This window comes from Sinocyclocheilus grahami, unplaced genomic scaffold (genome assembly GCF_001515645.1).
Source record: "Sinocyclocheilus grahami isolate Dianchi unplaced genomic scaffold, SAMN03320097.WGS_v1.1 scaffold848.1, whole genome shotgun sequence".
Classification (NCBI taxonomy): Eukaryota; Metazoa; Chordata; class Actinopteri; order Cypriniformes; family Cyprinidae; genus Sinocyclocheilus; species Sinocyclocheilus grahami.
In genome coordinates this window covers 896,452-918,839 of record NW_015506027.1, presented here as the reverse complement: position 1 = coordinate 918,839, position 22,388 = coordinate 896,452, and the positions used below count along the sequence as shown (strand labels likewise).

At 37.3% G+C, this 22,388-nt stretch overlaps 1 protein-coding gene across 1 annotated transcript in view; it reads right to left on the bottom strand.

Annotated features, from left to right (window-relative positions):
• Positions 1-22,388, bottom strand: part of LOC107562916 (zeta-sarcoglycan-like) — a 73,387-nt gene that overhangs the window by 1,106 nt on the left and 49,893 nt on the right. The window contains exons 3-4 of the mRNA XM_016247669.1: positions 18,058-18,145; positions 1,350-1,472 (exon numbers count right to left, since the gene is read on the bottom strand). Coding sequence (XP_016103155.1) covers positions 1,350-1,472; positions 18,058-18,145 — 211 coding nt within the window. The remainder of the gene's footprint in view (positions 1-1,349; positions 1,473-18,057; positions 18,146-22,388) is intronic.

The following is a 22,388-nucleotide window of genomic DNA, read 5'->3' as shown; positions in this document are numbered from 1 at the left end:
TATATATATATATATATATATATATATATATATATATATATATATATATATATATATATATATATATATATATACACACACACAGCAAATATTTAGTATTCACTGTCCAGTTTGTAATGGCAAATATGAAAATAAATACAGGCACATTTGCAAGACGCAAAACATATAAAAACACATGCATCATAGCACTGCACATGTGTGCAAGTTATTTTTTAAATCTGACTGATAGATAGTCAGAACAGAGTTTTTACATGTTTACAATTTCCTATTGATCTGATTATTTCAGGTCTACAATGAAATTGTAAAATTGAAATCAGATCAAGCTTACAGGAAATTAACGTTCTTAGAATTGACAAGACGGTTGACCCTGAGTGGTCAGCTAAATATCTACAGTGGATCTAAAATATGAATAGTTAATTATAACTAGTTATGGTTAATTATTCATATTTCCTGTCGTTGAGCTAAATTCGCTACAGTCAAGTCAATCAAAGTGTTTAAAATTGAGCCATCAATCCAATTTGGGTGCATGTAAATGTATGTACTGTTATCCCTTTTTATTATTGAACTGTTGTATAAAAGCAATATCACACATTTGGAGCGACTCATCTCTCTCTCTCTCTCTCTCTCTCTCTCTCTCTCTCTCTCTCTCTTTCCTACTGCTCTGCAGGTTTAGTGGACTAATGACGCCTGACTGTATTCCTTGACACCTGCAATTTTCTGCTTGCACATCAGGCAGGTCCCATTAAGAGACCAACCATGGCCTGTCTCTGATGTAACAGTCAGAATGACTTAAATTAAGAACTAAATGCATAGAAATCGATTCACACAAATGCTATTTTATTTGAAGTCATTTTATCGCAGATGGACGGGAAAATAAAGAGCTGGACTCGCTGCAATGTGTCAAAAACTGTATAGTGTGTCCATCAACTGAAAGCACATTGCCGTAATGCTGCAGACAGTTCAGTTGATCATACTGTGATTGAGCTTGTTTTACATGTCAGGCATCTGGTGGAAATATGCATATCCAAACTTTGCTGACAGAAACGAGGATGAAGGCTTTGTTCCTTTTTGTAGATGTGCGATTACATGTGTATTTTAAGCCTGTAATAAATCATCTGGAGAAAAAATGGTATATAAGGCTACTAACCATCCCTATGAGAACTACTGTACTGTATGATATAACATTACAGTAGCAGTGAAAATTGATGTATGGGCCATATTTAAAATAAACTATAACACTATGACTGTATGAAACTACCTACCCTAAGGAAGGTACAGATTGAGACCCTGTCTATAAGTTTTTGTATCATGTTTAAATGGATGAATATGTGTGTTTGCGCATGTTATACCTGTGACCCTCAGTTTATCTGTGCCAATACTGATCTCCTCTTCATCAGCAGAGAAGAGAACTCTCTCGCCATCACTACTTTTCACCTCAAACCGCTGACACTGGGCTTCTACCATCTCAGAGCCTACAGAAAGAGAGAAAAAAGAATAAAGCCTTGAGAAACAAGATCATAACACATATTTTCACCTTTGCAGTCCACATAAACCTCATCCAATCAGGAATGGAGGAATAATGGACATGGGGTGTTATACAAAAACAATGGTGGATGTTAATAATAATAATAATAATAATAATAATACAAATATTAACAATGTATTATTATACGTTATTCAGTACTGTGTCCAGACAGACAACCTAATTTAATTACATTTCATTTTCAGTTATGTTTCTGCCTTAGAAGACAGCTGACAATATTGACAAAAAGGAAGCTCACTAGGTTTCTGAGTTAATATTAGAGCAGCTGCTCATTGTTTCCAGGGTGTTTAAAGACTTACTACAGTGTCAAATTATAGAAGTGTTTGTATGCTTAATTAATATGCTTTTAATATGCTAATGTCTTGAGTAAAAAAAATTTAAAATTAAAAAAATAAGTCCTGATGAAGTCCTTGACCACAAGAGAGAAAAAAAGTAATGAAACACATTTTATTCTGTCCAATAAGTAATAATTTGTACACGAAAAATAGCATAATAAGAGACCTTCTTCATATGAAGTGAACTGAACTGGAATTCGACTTCACTGAAATGTATAATCGGTTGTAAAATACAAACAACAAATTTAATTTAATGACACATGGAAAGGGTTTCAAATACAATATTATTCAGATACTTGTTTTAAAAGGTTTCAGAGCTGTGTACCCACTATCATACATTTATGAAAATATCTAAAAGCCTATTTAATTCATATTTAACTTAAATAGATTAAAAATGATCTTCAATTAAGAAAAATTAATGAATCTTGATGAATTAGTTTATTACAAACACACATATTTTTGCTTTACAAGATGGTATTGGATTGGATTTGTGTGGATTATTGTGATGTTTTCATTAGTGGTTTGGACTCTCATTCCGGCGGCACCCATTCAGTGCAGAGGATCCATAGGTAATGATGTAATGCTAAATGTCCCCAAATCTGGGGGGTTAACTAGCAAGAGCTGAAATGTTGCAAATAAACACTTCTGAACATATTTAATTATGTAACCAAATTAATTTCTCTTTTCTTGCTGTCTATACTTTCAGTTCTGTTGCCTGTTATATCCCATGTCTCAAAAAGCAGAGTTGTCATAGTTATTTCAGTTTGGGATCTGAAGGAGCCCCAGATCAACATGTCTTTTACAGTTCTTTTACTCAGCAGGAAGTTGTTGTTCCTGCTGTGCTTAAACATCTTTTCACAGACCTAAAGACACAAATGTAGAGCACATCTTCAGATTTTGAAGTTATATAAAAAAAGTTTTTTATTTTTTTTTCAATACAAATAGATTCAGTGTAGGATTGGGCTAAATATAAAAAGAAACATGCTGTTCATTAATTAATTGCTTATTCTTTCTCTTATATTTTATTCTCTTGTAATTAGGAAGATCTGTTTCATATCAGTGAAAGTCTCACATCATTTGATAACTTTGGAGGGTGAAAAAATAACTGAACAATGAAATTGGAAAAAAAAAGTACAAATTATGTTGGATAGTGATTAAATACGTGCTTGAGGATAAGGCAAGTCTAATTGTGATTATGCTGATGAGACAAAGAGGAGAAAATTCTAATAAAGTGTTAATTTATACTCATATTTGATTAATCCTCTCTTGACCATATCACTGCACAGCGGTGGCCAGAGATTTGCTCATAGATTCACTACAGAACATGATTATCTTTAGAGAGGTTGTGACAGAAACACACCACAGGATTATATAGGGACAGATTTGCTTCTTTCTTTCTTCTAATTTTTTTTCCTTTCTTTATGTCAAAAACAGCTCTGGTAATTAAAGTTTTGAATTGTGAGTTTGTGGCATATCCAAAAGACCAAGCTGTCTGTGCATTTACCAGAGAAACTGAAAAACTACTGACAAATTAAAAGGAATATTGTTTTATCATGGCCCAATTGGGTCACTGGACAATTGCATGTGGCATTTTTTTAGGCTATATATATTTTTTTCCCGCTTAACGGGTCTTTAGTGGCCCAGACATTAAATTCCTGCAATTAAGAGAAAATTAAAGTTCATTAGGTCAAAATATAAACATTAAAATACAACATATTTATTAGACCTCAGTAATTCATATTTAAAGCCATGTTGTTCACAACAGGTTATTACCTCATATTTGTTTGCATGATTCAAGAGCTCAATGTTCGCGTGTTTGATTACTTCAGTGATTGTTCTCAGTTAATGTACATGTAAGGAGTAAGCACTCATTATTTGGACAAGGACATCCTCACTTTCATAAAGCCATCCAGACTGCACCATCTCACGGATCTCACAGTGCCTTCCACTCATTTAGGTGATTTAACACTACCAAGGCAGTCATTTTTACCATTTTTAAATTTTGAAATGTAATAACTTTGTTGAAATAAAACCCATATAACTATAATACCCTGACTTTTCCTAAATGTGTGCATATTTTATTACAACATTGTTATTTTATTATAATTACAAAACACAAAAGACTTCACAAAAGTTTCTACCTTGAATGGCTAAAGCAGTCAAATTGACCGTTCGCATTACAGATGGCGTATAATTTCTGCTTTTGCAATTTTTTTCATGAATGCATGTCACTGTTACCTAGAACTTTTGTTCTAGTTGTTTTTATATTCAATTGCTAAGCTAAAATTCCTGTTTGTAAAAAAAGTCGGGTGGATACCTCCAATACAACAACTGCTGTCATTCAATATGCCACGGTTCCAGATATGTTAGGCTGGAAGGCTATAGCCTGGCTGTTATCAATAATAGCCTACTTCAATGTTATGACAAAATAGCCATAATAATAATAATAATAATAATAATAGTGGCTATTATTATTTTTATGCTATTCTAATGCATAGCCCCGACAAGACTGATATTGTGAAATAAAACAAACTTAGGCTTTTCTAGCAACAGTGATGATGTTTATTATTACTTATAATATCATAACAGATCCGTGGCTGCACATAATTGTTTCCGATTCATGTTATCCAAACATTTCCAATAACTCCAGAGCGTTGTAAAGTTAAAAAGTAAAAATGTATTGAAAAAAGTTTTATGTAATAATTTCCAAAATTCACAACATGTTTTATCTACAGAAATATTCTGCTTCCATTCATATTTGTTGGCATTTAGACTTTCAAACACAAAATGTTCACTGCGGTGAAAAACTTTTGCTCTCCCGCTTGCCGGACACAAAGCGAGGCACGCACATTCGGGAGCAGTCTACGTAGCTCTTGAACAATTAAATGTTACAAAAAAAATATCATATTTTTAGGGTGATTATGTCATAAACTATGATGACAGACATTCAAAGCTTCATTGTAAAACCTCAAAAGAAGCTTCAAATGTAAATATGATATGACAAAAATGGCATTCAGTTCAGTCTAGTATGAACGGTCAGAATGACTGCTATGGCCATTCTAGTAGTTATAGAATTCCGGTAGTTCTAGTGTTAAATGAGAAATTATACGCAGCGGATATTAATGAACCACTCTTGAATATTAATTGATACTGACTTACCCCTCATCAAAACTGAAGATTGATGATTAATTGTTGTTTTGAGGTTGGAGGAAATGGAAGTTTTCCCTCGGAGTGAAATGGAAAGAATAAATGACCTTGCTGTGGAAAACCACACGGTGTGGTAAAATGAAGAGGCGTTTGTTTTATTTCAAAAATAATGCAGGGAAAAAAAACAAAAAACTGACATTTGTTAAGTTTGTCAGTTGAATTCAAAAACTAACTTGAGGGAAGCATCAGTCAAGGCCTTTCACAGCATAAGATGGAAAATGCAATATAAAGGTGTTCTTACAACAAAGGGGTTTCAATATTCTATAGAATATTGAAATCCCTTTGTTGTAAGAAATGCTGTAGAATAGCAATAACTTTGCTATACTGTATATATATATATATTGTATTATATATATATACAGTGGGACAATGGGAGAACTTGCACAATTGTTGGCTGACTAAATACTTTTTTCCCCACTGTATATATATATATGATTAAAGAAAGCAACAAAATGTAATAAAAATGACAACAAAAATGACTCAATACTCAATTTATATATAAAAAAAAATCTAATCTAATTTAAAATATTTACAAAAACTATAATAGTACATCAATGATAATTTAAAAGTAATTATTTATCTAAAAGTAATTATTTATTATTATTGTTTTAGTAATTATTTATTTAAAAATAAAAATTATGTATCTGAACTGGATAATCCTCATCAATAAAAAGGCGAAATAGGTGAATTCTGACCGCCTGCATTAATCAGTGGGTGTGTGTGCATGTGTCTGGGTGTGGTTTGTGGACAGTGTAAAGAGACAAATAATCAGAGCTGTTGTCATAATCAGCAAACAGAGCCCTGAAGACTGATGTGTGTATTTGTGCGCATTAATCTCCATATGTCCTTTAGGTACTCTCTCTCTCTCTCTCCTTGGAGAGTTTAAGCTCACTACCTCTAAGCTGCAATGTGGCATTGCAAATGATGATATTCATTTAAAACTAGCAATTTATTCTGGCTAAATTTCACAACATAAAACAGCACATTAAATTTCTAAACGTTCCTCTACATGCACGCACACTTTGCCAATGTATTCTTATCATGATTAATTACTTGGAACTAATCACTCACATCACTGGATTTTTGGTGCTGTGAAACTTATAATTGGTGACTTGAGCACTTTGAGATGGGTGTTTTTGAAATTTGCAGGTATATCTATATTTAAATTGGTTCCCTTATGCATTGCAGTGGATGCAGTGGATTAAAAACTTTTGAAATAATACCATGTTGAGCTCTCCTTGACTGACTGAAATTCATACATGTATACATAACATAACATAACATATTCTGATGAAACTTCATCTAGAATTGTTGTCCTTGAAGAGCCTAAATGCACCAAGCAAATCACGGTCTCTGCAACTTTTAATGTCATGTTGATTTGAAAATGAGCAGATTCAAACAACGGTCCATATTTGGTTGGTTTGTTTGATCTTGATGCTGCTGTCATGAACATTTCAGATGGTCTCTGTTGAGTTTAATATGTGCAGAACACCAATGGGATAGTAATTTGTAATGCCTAATCAAAAACCAATAATATTTATAAAAATTTATAATTTTGAATATAGGACAGCAGGCTAACTGGTTAGCAGTGTGCTAATATAGTATACTAAGTAGTCATCTATCATTTAATTGGCTAAACATAATTTTATTTCATAATCTGTAACTTTGGTTGTATAATACGTGTAGCATAATTGACGACATGTCACAAAAAAGTTCAGATGACAAACATCAAAGCCATTTTTTTTAGGATTTCTAACCAAGCTGAACAGAGTCTGAATAGAGTACTTATTATATAATTAATTTATTTCAGCCAATAGAAAGTCAATTTGACAGGCAGGCAGAATTTTTCATGACAACTAATTGCCTTTAAAACAAATAGAAATGCTAACTGATAATGTTTTGGAAAGGATGGCGGTAAAGGACACTGGCATCATCACACCTGTCTTGCTGTTGTCCTTGTCCACCCCCCAGAGCATCTCTCACTCATGTCCTCTCTGTCACCCGGTGCTAATGAAATCATCTCCCACTCTCTCAAAGCGGAGAAGCCATTCATTATGCAGTCTACACTTCTAAAAATTAAAAGTCAATAAGACAAAAAGCAGATGCTGTGTTCCCTCAATGTCCTCTCAGTTGTTTAGGCTCTGGAGGAGGTGTTCAGGGGAGACAAGCTCACAGCTGGAGTCGGAGCGTGAGAACAGCCCATGCACGGATTATTTTCCTGTCCCTCGTTTTCAATCATCTGTGCAGGGACCTCGTGGCAAACAGCGGGGTGCCTCAGGTTAGCGGAGAAGGATGGAGGGATGGAGAGAGAGAAAGAAAACAAGATCTGACAGCACAGGCTTGATACTGTATTTCATCACCAGCTCACTTCCAGCACACATCCCATCAAAACCTCCAACTAAATCCTGCCGCCCAATAATTTAGCAAGGCACTATGTTCCTGCAAGAAGGTCATGAGGAGCATTATTTCAGACTGCTATTTTCCAGAAACACACAACTCTGGAGGGTCACAAGGTGAGGATGTACTCAATGATTAGTCTAAAGTAGGGGATTTGGCTGTTAACCTAATTTTTAGAGTTCCAAAATTCAGACAGTATTTACACAGTATTCAGTCTTCGCTAATTTTATTGACCCCTAATGGGTGCATTCAAGTAACTTTTGTATAGTATACTGGTGTATACTACTGTTTAAAAAACATCAACAAAAGCAATCTTTACACTGCAAAGGTATAACATCGTGAACATATATTTAAAAAAAAATTGCATAATGTAAATAGCCTATAAAAATCAACTCATTAAAGAGTGAAGCTGCAATGTCATGAAAAAAAAAACATTATTTCTGATTATTCATCTTCTTGATATCAATGACCATTAATGTCGATTAGGCCTAATAAAGGTGAAAAGCATGAAGCGTTTATGAATTCCTTTTTACAGATTAGAAAATTGAGACTTTACATACAGTACCTATTGTTATTCCCATAAGGTTATTCAAACTGGGAATAAATGACGTAAAGAAACGTCCCTAGGTTACGTAGGTAACCATGGTTCCCCGAGGGAACGAAACGCTGTGTCGAGAAACACTTTGGGAATGCCCCTGCATGAACGCATTCTGAAGCGCGTGTAAAATCAGTCCAATGGAGCAGCGAGATGTTACGAGCGGGGTGACGTTGGCAACCAGGAAGTATAAAAGCACATCCGGCAGAGCACAAGTTAGCTTCTATTAAGTAGCGCCTGCAGGCATGAAGGGAGTATGGCAAGGAGACGCAGCGTCTCGTTCTCTCGGGGAACCATGATTACATACGTAACCTAGGGACGTTCCCCTTCAGGAACTCGAGCTGCGTCGAGAAATGCTTTGGGAACGAGAATACCCACTGCACCATACTAACAAGTCCCTGCCTGTGTGTGTATCTCTTGAGCACATCACGAAGAGAGGACTTGGGACCCTGGGGTAGATGCCAGGTCCAGTTTATAGAAGCAGACAAAAGTGTGTGGAGAGGACCAGCCCGCCGCAGCACAAATGTCCTGCAAGGCCACACCCAAGTTGAAAGCCTTGGAGGCCGCCGTACTCCTGGTCGAGTGTGCTCTGATCCCCATAGGTGACGGGAGGCCAGAGGATTCGTAGGCTAGTGAGATGGCCTTGACCACCCACCTACTCATAGTATGCTTGGTCGCTGGAGATCCTTTCTTGGGCACACCAAAGCAAACAAACAGCTGATCTGCCTTAGGCCACGGGGCAGCTCTGTGTGCGTAATCGTCCAGTGCTCGTACTGGACAGAGCAAATTAAGCCTTTCATGGCCTACTTCCTGGAACGGAGGTGGACAGAATGCCTGAAGTACTATGGGCCCTGGCAAAGAAGTGGGCACCTTATGGACATACCCGACCCTCGGGTAAAGGAATGCCCTAACCATGCAAACTCCAGGAATTAAAAAGAAAGTGCCTGAAGATCCTTTTAAGTGAGGAAATAGCGAGGAGAAAAATAGCCTTGAGCGTGAGAAACTTGACTGGAACTTCTTCTATGGGTTCAACTGGGGGCATTGCACAAGCCCTCCAGAACCACTGCCAGGTCCCATGAGGGCACCTTAGTGCGCTGTACTGGCCTCAGCCTCAGGGTGCCACGGAGGAAACGAGTGACAAGTGGGTGTCTTCCCAATGATTGACCACCCAGAAGGATGTGGTAAGCAGCTAAGGCTGCCACGTATAGCTTCAGAGTGGAGGGAGATAACCCTGCGGAGAATTGTTCTGGCAGAAACTCCAGAACTGTACCAATTAGGCAGTTGACTGGGTCCTGCAGTTGCTGTCCGCACCAGGAAGTGAAAAGCTTCCACTTCAAGGCGTACTGTTTCCTTGTGGTGGGAGCTCTGGACTGGAGTATAGTCTCAACAACCTCAGTTGAGAGACCAGATGCTAGGAGCTGTGCCACCTCAGGGGCCACGTCCACAGCTTCCACAACTCCGCGCGGGGGTGAAAGATCCTCCTTCCAAAGCAACTCCACCACCTCGGGGTGGAGTCTCCATCCCCCAGGCCTCAGCCCCTGCCTCGACAGGATATCTGCCCCCTGATTGAGATACCCAGGGATGTAGACTGCTCTTAGTAGCTTCCCCTGAGCCCACAGAAGGTTCTGGCGCGCCAGCTTGTATAAGGGGCTCGAACGCAGACCCCCCTGACGATTGCTGTAGGAGACCACCGATGTGTTGTCTGTGTGGACAAGCACATTTTGTCCCCACAGGTCTGGAAGGAAGTTGACGGCCTTCCCCCAGACCCTGGGCAGAGCGGCCACTCATGATCACCCCCCAGCCCGTGAGAGAGGCATCTGTCATTAGTGTTACACGAGTACAAGGATTCCCTAACATCGGGCCTTGAGCCAGGAACCAACATTTCTTCCACATGTCCAAGGCACATAAGCATCGCCGCATGACCTTGATGGGTCTCATGTACAGCAGGCCAAAAGGTATCACATTGGACGCCGCTGCCATCAGACCCGACAGCCTTTGAAACAGTTTGACAGTGAGTGACTGGCCTTCTCTTACTCTGTTTCCTGCCGTGAGGATTGACTCGATACGAGCAGGAGATAAATGTGCCTGCATCGTGGTCGAATCCCACACCACGCCCAAATAAGTGGTTCTCTGTAGTGGAGAAAGCACACTTTTCTTGGCATTTAGTCTTAACCCCAGCTTTCTCATATGGGCGAGGACAACATCTCGATGCCGAGCCGCCATCTGCTCTGATTGAGCTAGTATCAACCAATCATTGATGAAATTGAGTATGCGGATGCCCTGGAGTCTCAGAGGAGCCAGAGCAGCATCCACGCACTTCGTGAACGTGCGGGGTGAGTGTCTCGACACTCATCACATCCACCTCTTTGTAGGAAGATAGATGAAGTGTCTGGCTCTATCTCCAGGGGGAAGAAACCGCAGCGCGGGCTTCCGATTCCTGAGAGGGAGCCGTGGATCTAGCAGGTGAGGACCGAAAAAAGGACGAGCCCATCTCGGATCCCTCCACTAAATCCACTTGCGATCCCCATGACAACAGTCTACGCTGCACCTCGGCAACAGCGAGAGCAACTCGCAGTCATGACAATCAGCTCCCTCTAGAGCTGATCGTGCATGCTCCGCTCCTAAACAAACAACACACAGATTGTGTGTATCCCCCGCTGCCAGATATCGTGGGCAGGGAGGAACACAACATCTGTAATGCCGTTCGCTCGCCATAGACTTAGACTTGGATTTTGGCATATTTCTGCTTGTGAACTGACAGACAACAGTAAATATTGACAAATTAAAAAAATGACATACTCATAGAAAAATTACATACTCTTAGATCGATTACAAAACTATACAGGTATTCAAGGGCAGGCTTTAAGATGGTTTAGATCCTACCTGTCCGATTGCTACCACTTTGTTTATTTAAATGGGGCGTCATCTCAATTATCACCAGTAAAATATGGAGTGCCACAAGGATCTGTCCTAGGTCCTCTGCTATTTTCAATACACATGTTGCCCCTTGTTAATATTATTAAAAAATACGGGATTAGTTTCCACCGTTAGGCTGATGATACTCAACTATATATCTCAACGAGACCAGATGAAACTTCTAAATTATCTAAGCTAACAGACTGTGTTAAAAATGTAAAAGATTGAATGACCAATAATTTTCTCCTATTAAATTCGGATAAGACAGATATATTACTTATTAGACCAAAAAACAGTACACAGAATCTCTTGGATTACAATTTGCAACTAGACGGATGTACTGTTACTTCCTCTATAGTCAAAAATATGCGTGTTATATTAGACAGCAACTTGTCTTTTGAAAATCATGTTTCCCATGTTACAAAAACAGCATTCTTCCATCTTAGAAACATTGCCAAGCTACGAAACATGTTAGCTGCAGAAAAGTTAGTTCATGCATTCATGACCTCTAGACTGGACTATTGTAATGCACTGCTAGCTGGTTGTCCTGCTTCTTAAATAAACAAGCTACAGGTAGTTCAAAATGCAGCGGCTAGAGTCCTTACCAGGTCAAGAAAATATGATCATATTACCCCAATTTTACAGTCTCTGCACTGGCTACCTGTTAAGTTCTGTATCAGTTACAAAATATTATTATTTACCTACAAGGACCTTAATGGTTTAGCTCCTGCGTACCTAACTAGTCTTCTACCACGCTACAATCCATCACGCTCCCTAAGGTCGCAAAACTCTGGACTTTTGGTAGTACCTATAGCAAAGTCCACTAAAGGAGGTAGAGCTTTTTTGCATTTGGCTCCCAAACTCTGGAATAGCCTTCCTGATAACGTTCAGGGTTCAGACACACTCTCTGTTTAAATCTAGATTAAAGACTCATCTCTTTGGCCAGGCATTCAAATAATACATCTAATAATCTTGGACTGCAGTTATATCTGATCAAATGCACATTATTATTCTTTAGTTTGTGTTAAACAAATTAATTTTACTTGGTTGGAACAGCAGCTACGCTAATTATGTCTCTATTTGTTTCTCTGTTTTTGCAACTAGGATTTACATAAGCTTGAGTCTGGATCCAGAACACCCGAGAAGAGATGATGCAAACCCCTCAGAAGACCTCAGAAGATGCCAACCCTGAAACAACATACAGAACTACCCAAAGTTTGCTACAAGTTTGATTGCATCATATAATAATTGCTGTTAATAGTGTTCATCTTCCGTTTGATTACATTTTTAATTGATCTTCCCGTACATTTCTGCCATATGTACATAAACTGACAGTCACCACTGATAAACTACTACTAAATATTGTAGAAACTTAATTTTCTGTAAAGTTGCTTTGCAACGATTTGTATCGTAAAACGCGTTATACAAATAAATTTGAATTTAATTTAATTAAATAAGACTGGCACATACACAGAGCGCTACTGAAGAGCAGAAGCTAACTTGCGCTCTGTCGTTGCGCTTTTATATTTCCTGGTTGCTCACGTCACCCTGCTTGTGACGTCTCGCTGCTCCATTGGACTGATTTTACACGTGCTTCAGAACGCAGTCACGCAGGGGCGTTCCCAAAGCGTTTCTCGACGCAGCTCGAGTTCCTGAAGGGGAACATAAAAGCGATCAACAGTCTAAAGCGGTTATGCATTTAGTTATTGAGTTATGCATTTTTGCAAAAACTCTCGTTATAATTACTGAAGCTGTCTACAATCAATCTCTTTTCTGCAGTTTGTTAAATATGCTGATGAGATTATTTGTGAATGCTAGCATATTCATCAGAATTCAGTCAATGAGCGCACACACTGAACAACTCCGCGGTGATGAATCAAAATGCCTCTGATTGGAAAATAATTAATTGATGCAATGTAATAAAGCAAATCTACTATAAATTAAATGATCGACAATTTCATTAATTTCACTTTACACATTTCACGTGACCGTCGATACCACTAGGCCTACTATTGGGCTGTGAATCTTTGGTTAGACAGCGAATCGATTCGATTCACGATTCATAGGTTTTCGATTCGACTCAAGAAGGATTTTTGCAAATTCAGAACGATTCAATTCGATATGATTCACAATTAAATTTGAATATAGCCTGGCACGTCTTAAGTTCTATAAGCACAAGATCACTTCTCTTTCAGTGCGAAAACTTCTTTATCTCATTTTCATTATCTAAAATGCTATAGTAGCTTTTTAACTTTTCCTCTACATCGGTGAATGATGATTCTGAAAGAAAACATGCCCGATGTCTGTTTGTTATAGAAAAAAATGCCACTTTCATGCATTTGATTATCAGATGATCACACTCTTATTTCAAGGTTGTTGTTAATGCTGTGGTTATTTTAACAGTTTCATTCGTACATTCGGTTCAACGACATTGTTAAAACACATTTATCATTCAATGGAACTGTGCATATGCTTTAGACACTTACATTTTTGCTCCGTCCATGTAATAAATGCGCAGCCTTCGACTGTTCAGGTAATGTCGATGGTATGACCGAGAGCCATTGAAAACTACTTAATTTTAGCATTACTGGCCACGGGTACTAAGGAGAGATCACACATCAGCTGCTCAAAAAATGTGTCACTGAGACGAACGGAGCGCGAGCGCAATCCTGTGACAGTCACTGGCTGTAAATAATCGAGCACGTGAAGGAGTAATGCGATGGCACGAACACTGTTCAAAGTCTCCATTAATTTGTGCTTGTAGTAATTTAATGTGTATATATTTTGAAAGCATTGAATCGCTATAGAAATTGCGATTCTTAGCGCTTTAAAATGATTACTGTCCGCAATCTACGATTCAAAAATCCATGTTTCAAGATCGATGGATATGCATCATCAGGGTTTGTAATCGATGCATCAAGAAAACGGGTGAATCGTTACACCCCTACCTACAGTACCTACCTTATGCATTTTTTACACAATTTTCAAATAGTTTTACAATATCAGCTTGATTTGATATGTTGTACAATAAAAACATATTCTGTTGTGATTTTTCATTATTTAGGGTAAAGCAATAAAATACATAAGTAATTAAAAAAAAATAATTCAGATGAAAGGAATAAAAAGGCTTTTCAAGTCTTAAATAAATAAACAATGAAACAAACAAACCAGCATACATAAAAAAAACAATAAAAAAAAAAAATTATAAGGGAATTTGGTAACACTTTACTTGAAGGGGTGTGCATAAGACTGACATGACACCTTCATAATCATGACATGACACATGTCATGAATATGAAGGAGGTTTTATGCATGTTTATTACAACTTTCATTGAGAGTCATTCGCTCAGTTATGTCATTTTTAATGCAAATATGACATTATTTGACCTAACCCTAACCTAACCCTACCCTTACCCCTAACCATAGCCCATAACAAAGACATCTCAAACAATGTCATCTTTGCATAAAAAATTACATAACTGAGCGAATGACACTTAATGACAGTTGTCATAAACATGCATAAAAAACCTTCATATTCATGACATGAGTCATGTCTTGATTATGTAGGTGTCGTGTCATGATTATGAAGGTGTCATGTCAGTCTTATGCACACCCCTTCAAGTAAAGTGTAACCGGGAATTTCTGTAAAAATCAGGCCCTGGGAAAAAGTGTCCTAAGTTGAAGAAGTATATTCCCTGAATAATTTGCAGTTCATATGAATGTCATCTGCAATTCCAGTGACCCCATATTAGTTTGTAACCCCAAGATTCTGAACCTTCAGCCTAAAACTACAAAGACTATGATAGACTACACCTCTCAGATATTTAAGCGACTCCCCTATGAACACAGGATAAAGTCACGCTCACCATAACGCAACGGTGCATCAATCACCTGAACTTATGGGCCATATTATAAAAACAGAGACCTCTGCACTCTTGGACCAAGCTATCAGAGGATGGCCGAGCTCTCTGGCTCTCAGCACCTCTATACAATTTCTGTTTGAAGATTAATGTTCTTGCAGCGAGTGGGTTCAGGGACGAGAGAACAAGGAGAGGAGGGAAACAAACAGCAAACAGGAGTGTGGGAGCGAGAGGTGATACAGTGTAACATTGCTGCCTGTTTAGGAGCTAATCCGTGCTACAAAATTCCCTAAATATTCAGACAATTTCGAAAGATCAGTGACAGCCTGAAGGCAACATCCTGGCACAGTGGGTAAATGTCAAAGAGAGGATATAGAGGGCAAACTGGTGAGAGTGGTAGGTGACTCCAAATTGGTAACAAACCTTCAGTGTAGAAGTAAATTCACATAGCATCTGCTTAAAGTTGTGTAAGAGAAAAGTACGTTTTATTTTGCATTATTGAGATTTTTCACCTTCATTATTTGGCATCATTTTTCGTCAAATGCTTGAATTAATTTAAGTAAAATAAATAAATTATTAAATAAATTATATATAAATGTGTATAATAATAATTTTATAATAATTAATATTACAAACATGCAATATAATATATCAGCTATACACAACCAACAATACTCCCCTCTGAGACAGTGAATATAGACATCTGACAGCTGTAACTCACTATGGTGACTGCAAAGGCACTAAATCAATACTAAACAAATATTGAGTCTGAACAGAAGAGGGGGGTCTCTATGGGGAATGACTTGTGCCCCTAAACATTACATATCTGGGGCATTTTTATTACTTTCATTGACACTGGTTAATTTGTAGTCTTGCTGTGTACTTAATAAAGTACCATGGGACACAAATAGCCTGAGATTTCATTTAAAATATTTGCATTTATCATAAAAGAGGCCATAAGTCAGATAATGCTTGCTGTGTTTTTGCTAGGAAAGCGGATCTATATGCTATACTTAGAACCAGGTTTTTCAATTTCTAAAGGCATATGTGAACATTAATTCAGCATTTCCCAGCAGAGAAGACTGTTATGTTGTGTTTTACCCAACAGATAGTTCACATTTTTCCCACCTGTGAATAAAAGAGGAACACAAACAGAAAAGTTTTTCCTTTGCGTACAAACAGCAACACTGTCAAAACGATCCACATTCACACGGATTTGGAAAACAACTAAAAAGACTGTTTTATGCATGAGAGGCCAGTATTTGGCAATGTTACTTTGTAAAGAAAGACTATACACTTCTGCACACATACCTATAGAATGAACGTTTTTGTAGTTTACACAGAAACAATATAGTTTTCCATGAATTAAATAAGAGCCAATTATTCAATTCTGAATTTTGCAGCGCTAACCAAAATAAAACAGCCACAACCAGTGGAGATTCAAAGAAAAAAAACAAGAAAGTTTTTCTTTGGTGCCAGTTACTAATACAGGGAAAACGTGTGTGGTTGTTGCTTTCTCTATTTTCCTTTGCACAGCAAAGCTGTGATCTGCTGTAGTCCATGAGCAGTAAGTGAAGGAGAGCATCTAGATTTCTTCTGGCTTTAGGGGTGGTTGCTTCTACTCTGAACTTACAGCTAGTTTGAGTCAGGTAGCTCTTTTTATACACGCAAACATAAACATTCTGCCTTGCATACCCTGGAGTGGGAAAAAAAATCCCTGACAAGGGAAGAGGATTCACTGGAAAAACACCAGAAAACACAAGAACTCCAGAACCCCCCGTGGCTGCATTGAGATAGAACAGTAATTGATGGAGATCCTGAGCACGGCGGGCAGCCGGCCCCAGAATACAGCTTGCTGTCTTTTAAAATGTGATGGTGAAACTGAGCACCAACTGAAAACAAAAACACAAGATTACAGGATTAGTGCAACAGGGTTTTTCTGACTTAATGTGTTGCTCAATCCAATCGATTCAAAAGTTTGTGATCTGTGAGATATTTTAATGTTTTTGAAAGAAGTCTCCAACATTCATCAAGGTTTAAGTATTTGATCAAAAAGTCAGTAAGCAGTAATATTGTGAAATAATATTACAATTTAAAATAACTGTTTTCTATTTTCATATATTTTAAAATGTAATTTATTCCAATGATGGCAAAGCTGAATATTCAGCATTGACTTCTGTGTCACAAGATCCTTCACAAATCATTCCAATATGTAGATTTGGTGCCCTACAAATTGGATTGATTTGGAATGAGAGAGAAAAAAAAAACCTTACTGACCTCAAACTGTAAAAGCAGCACCACTCTCTACACCATCATCACATACTCAACCAAAAACACAATATGTACAATCACATACAATCACAAAAGGCTTTCAACACAGGTAATTGTGTTTTTTAGGAGGCGGTTGTAACGCTTTGGGTCTTGTAGAGTCTAAAATTTAGTCTAATAGGTTTTGGAATCTAAGTGCAGCTTCATATTAAAAAAATCAAAGGTAACATACAAAAGTGAAATCCCAGGAAACAAAACACTGCCAATTAAAATACACATCAAAAGACAAGACTTGACAAAGTCACAAAGGGTTTAACTACACAAGAAATAATTACCTGGGCAAGAAAATGCTTGAACGCAATCAGGGAAGCCAGACAAAAGACAAGAAACCTTAAACAAAACCTACATAACTATAACAGTTTGGGTGGGCAGGAATTACCAGATTTTAGTGTTCTTCCAATTTCGTATCTGAATATAATACAATCCATGAAAAGGAAAGAAAAAAAATCTAGGCCCAAAAGCCCTTCAGGGTGTCATTTACTAAAATGCCATCTAGGTAATTAAGTAATAGCAACCACAATTTATTTGATGTTTTCTGGCAACTTATTAACAATGATGAATTCTGAAAGTGTGAACACAAAGAATAATTTCCTTATTCAAATTCGATTAACTCATTTCATGTAAATGAGCAGATGCCAGGAGTACAATGAAGTGCCAAAAAAAAGAAGAAGAAGAAAGAAATTACATATTAAGGTTTATACGGCAATGCTGTAGGAGTTCAAAAAAGGAAATATTGTAGTAGCAAACACAATACATAGATAATAGATGTGTGTATGAAAAACACATCAGCTATAAATGAAAAGGCCCGCTGTGAAATGAGAAAGTATGAACTCAGGTGACATGTCCATGAAAATATAGTTTAAAAATGCCACTCACCCACAGTGAGCTGTCCTGTCAGCTGGCCAAGGTTATTTCGTGCATTCACCGTCACATTGCGGTCTGACTGTAAGACCAGAGGACTGTCCTGAAACACACACACATCGAAGACAGAAACTGATTATAGGACCCTGCATAATAAAATAAGATAAACAAGTTAAAGCAAGACAGGAAATAGGAAAATAATGTCATGTTGTAATGTCATTTACATAAACCATACTCATTTAAATTTAAATCAGATTCATGAAAATAATGAAAATAATAGATGTAAAGTTAATGTGTTCAACATGAAGCTATATGTGATATCTGAGCTGTCAGAGACTGTGTGTGTGTGTGTGTGTGTGTGTGTGTGTGTGTACATGGATGAATGCACTCTGGTTGGTCGGTGTGTGTGTGTCTGTGCGTTCATGCATACAGGGATACATGCTGTGGATCACTGGATTCAGTGTCTTCTCGTTCTGTGCAACTTTGATCCTACTGACCTATGCATCCTCTTCCACAACAGAACCTCTGCTGTGGCTCTGAATAAACACACACCATACAATGCATCTTAACGCCAGTCACATTCATGAATGCATTAAAATATGAAATCACCATATATAAAGTCTCTATATTATTAAGAATGATTTTGTGTGTTACCCTTATAAACTGATCTGAGGCTCAATCTTTTTTTAATGCTTAAGAATCTGGGCATGAGAATTCAGCCCTTAGAATAGCTTCAAAGCACAGCACTCCCTTTTGACATTGATCGACCTTCCAGCCAACCAGATCAATATATCGACAATGAAGTACAGTGAAGGTCCACAAGAGCAGGTTCCCCATTTCTTCGCTTTCTGAGTTTTTTTGTTGTGTGGTTAGAGTGTGGCCATGTGTCTTCACTTGTGGACACAAACACAGTCTACAATTCACATACTGTAAGTAATAAACATGTAGTGACAGAATGGTTTTCATACAGTAGTATAGAAACATGTGTAATGGTTTAATCTTGACTATTTTCAAAAACAGATCAATCAACAAGAAATACTGTAATAAATGATTGATTAATAATAATAATAATAATAATAATACGTATTATTATTATTATACAGTTCACACACAATGAGAATTTATACAATATTATCTACAATTATTTTATTTTACTAATGTTTTATGGGGACTTTCCATAGGCAATGATTTTTATACTGTAAATACTGTATATTCTATCCCCTTACCCTAAGCCTACTCTGGACATTTCTGCTAGACATTTGGTCCCCACAATGTAGACAAAACCTGACACACACACACACACGTGTGTGTGTCGTAAAGTAATTTATTCATAAATTAAAACATCAGAATGTTGCCTTCAAATATTTTTCAATCAAGTAGGCCTGCACTCCTGTGGAAACTCCCTTCACAATCAAAGAAGTTAAACTGTAAAGAATTGCTTATTTACATTGGGTCTACACTTGCTGTACATAAAATAAGAGGACTTAAAGGATGTCAAAAAGGCACAGAAAGAAATAAACCAAGTCATTCATCCATGCACAGTACTTATAGTAGCACGTCAGTGGCAGAAGCCAACTGTTTTATATTATAGTGAGGAGTACTTCATTGATCGCTTGAACAATAGAAGCAGTTTGGAGCTGCAGTATCTGCACTTGCTGTCTCACACTGTATAATTAAATCCAGATGATGTCAGTCTAATGGAGTAAAACACTATCTTCTCTAATTACCTCAGAAACACCCTCCTACCCAACACTACGTGTGCTGCCACTAGATGTGGGATGTTCAAAGCTGAGATGGACAGTATTATTGTTTTTGATCATGGGTAAATGAGCAGTGCAGCAGACGGGGATCATAAAAGGACACATTCAAATCAAAAGTGAGCAATGACAGGGTAGTGAAGGTTTGTGCATATGATAAACTCATACAAGCAAGCTTTTACATTTTTATTTTAATTGCTCTAGCTTGACATAGACGTTCAACACTCAACATTCAGCAGTATGTTGAATACTTCTTTTATCTAAACCCAACACGACTGGCTTGTGAAATTAGTCACCTGGCGGCTCAGAAGCTGACACATGCAAATAACCTCCTAGACATTTACATGAAAAGAAGCCACTTCGGCTAGAGTGTTATCCTTTAATCTATATTTCCATTCCAATCAAACAGATCCAAAATCTGTGTCCACACTTCAATGCCTCATTCTTCTCCTTCCATCCTTACACAATGCAAAGCAGGACATCGAATGAAGAGAGAGAATTTGTGTGAATGTCATTCAGGCATGACAATTCTGTGTTCCTCCCAGATGTCCACCTGTTCTTCATTATCTCTCTTTCATTGTTTTTCCTCTCGTTTAATGACACACTTCAATCCCACACAGCTGCTGAGATCCTAAATGTAGACACCTTTTTTATCTGCTGTGGCGACCCCTGTGATGTCCTAACTCAGTGGGTTCTGTTTGATAGTTAATCACAAAATCATTGGTGGGATTAAATCCATGTAGACCTTGTTTCTCAGAAGTACTAAAACAATCAGGCACTGTCCAGAAAGAATGGCACAATGAATTAAAATCAGTCTGTACTTTACAGTGTTCATGATCCCATCAATTCGGACATTACCAACTGACAGATACACAGCCCTAAACCAGGATAGACCTCCAACGTGTTTTACTGAAGGCCGCACAAGCACTCAATCTACTATCTCTCTCCAACTCTTCTTCTCACGGATTGTCAACGACTGGACCTAAAAACATCAAACTTGGATTTGTTACTCCATAATACTCATTCCAATTTTTTGACAACTTTTGCATATCTTACCCTTCTGAAAAAAAAAAAAAGATTTGTTGGCTTCTGCTCTTCCACAAAGTCCATTCCTGGTCAAACTTCTTCAGACTGTAGAAGGGTCAACTTGGCATCCTGATGAAGCTGCCAGATGCTGAGCCAGGTCCTTGGTGGACTTCTTGCAGTCTGAGAAACTTCTCATCAGATTTTGAAAGTTTTCTTGGCCTTCCAGTCCTTGACTTCTTCTGATTCTTCAAAATTATTTATAACAGCTTGAATACCACATCTTGTGTATCCTTTCAGATACACTGATTGATTTTGCTGATTTTCCTTTCAGAGTGGCCTTGCTTATGCAAAATTATGCTTTTTTTTTGTCTATCAAATTGTGGTCTTTGGCATTTTGAATGGGATTGAAATTTAGACTTGTCAATCTTCCAAAGGATTATAAAATACGTGTGTGTAATGCTGAAGCATGTCTTGCACAAACCTACTATTTTATGTCAAAGTGACTGTTGTGAGAAAGGTCTAATACCTTTTACACAACAGTCATTTTGACATGAAAAAGTAGGACAAATACATGTGTTAGCAATGACATTAATTGGGGTTCCATTCCATTTAGGTTTAAGTGTAAGGAGAGGTCACACTAAATACTTTGTCTTTTTTAACATTGCATACAAATTGTGTGTATTATCTGGTTGTATTCTAATCAAGAGACTGATAAATAATTATATATGGTCATATATATTTCACAGATGAAAATAAATCATACAGGTTTGGAATAATATGAGGGTGTGTATGATAACAAAAAGTTCATCCGGTTATCATTTTATCCATTTAATTATTAATACAATTAATTAATACAAAGTATCTGTCTGTAAAACAACTTTTTATGAAATTTATATTAATACACATTGGAGGGAACCCTAAAAGACATTTAGGTTTCTTTTGGCCTTTATAAAGCTTGTTTTTATGGTTGTAATTTTGTTTTTATCATCAAATTTTGAGAAGTACAGATTTTCTTTTTTTTCATCATCAAATTTTGAAAAGTACAGAAATGACGACTCTGTTGTTTTGCTCTTGTTAAAACACCAGCTCACATTCAGCACCATGGACAGCACAGATGTAAGCATGGAAAGAAGAAACCAGCAAGAGAACATTGCTGATGGCACATAGGGAGGCAAAACAGATGATGCAAGAGTAAGTTCAGGGTTAAAGCACTCACACTTGTCTACTTCTGGAGTAGAGAAGAAATTATCCAAGAAATCTCTCATCATGAGTAGGTGTGAAATGTCAGTCTTTTGCGTCTTAAGAACTGTCTGACAACCTCACTTAAATTGCATCAGAGAGGATTCAAAAGTCAAACATCATATAACACTAGTCAACATTTGAAGTGGATCAAAACCTTTCACTAAAGTTGTCCTAAAACCTAAAACCAAATTGCATTCTTGTCTTAGAACAACTTTTTGATCCACTTCAAATGTTGACTACTGTATGTCTTTTCTCAAAAATGTAATGAGACATTGAAATGACACTACTACTTATCATATGATACAAACAAGTATGTATACT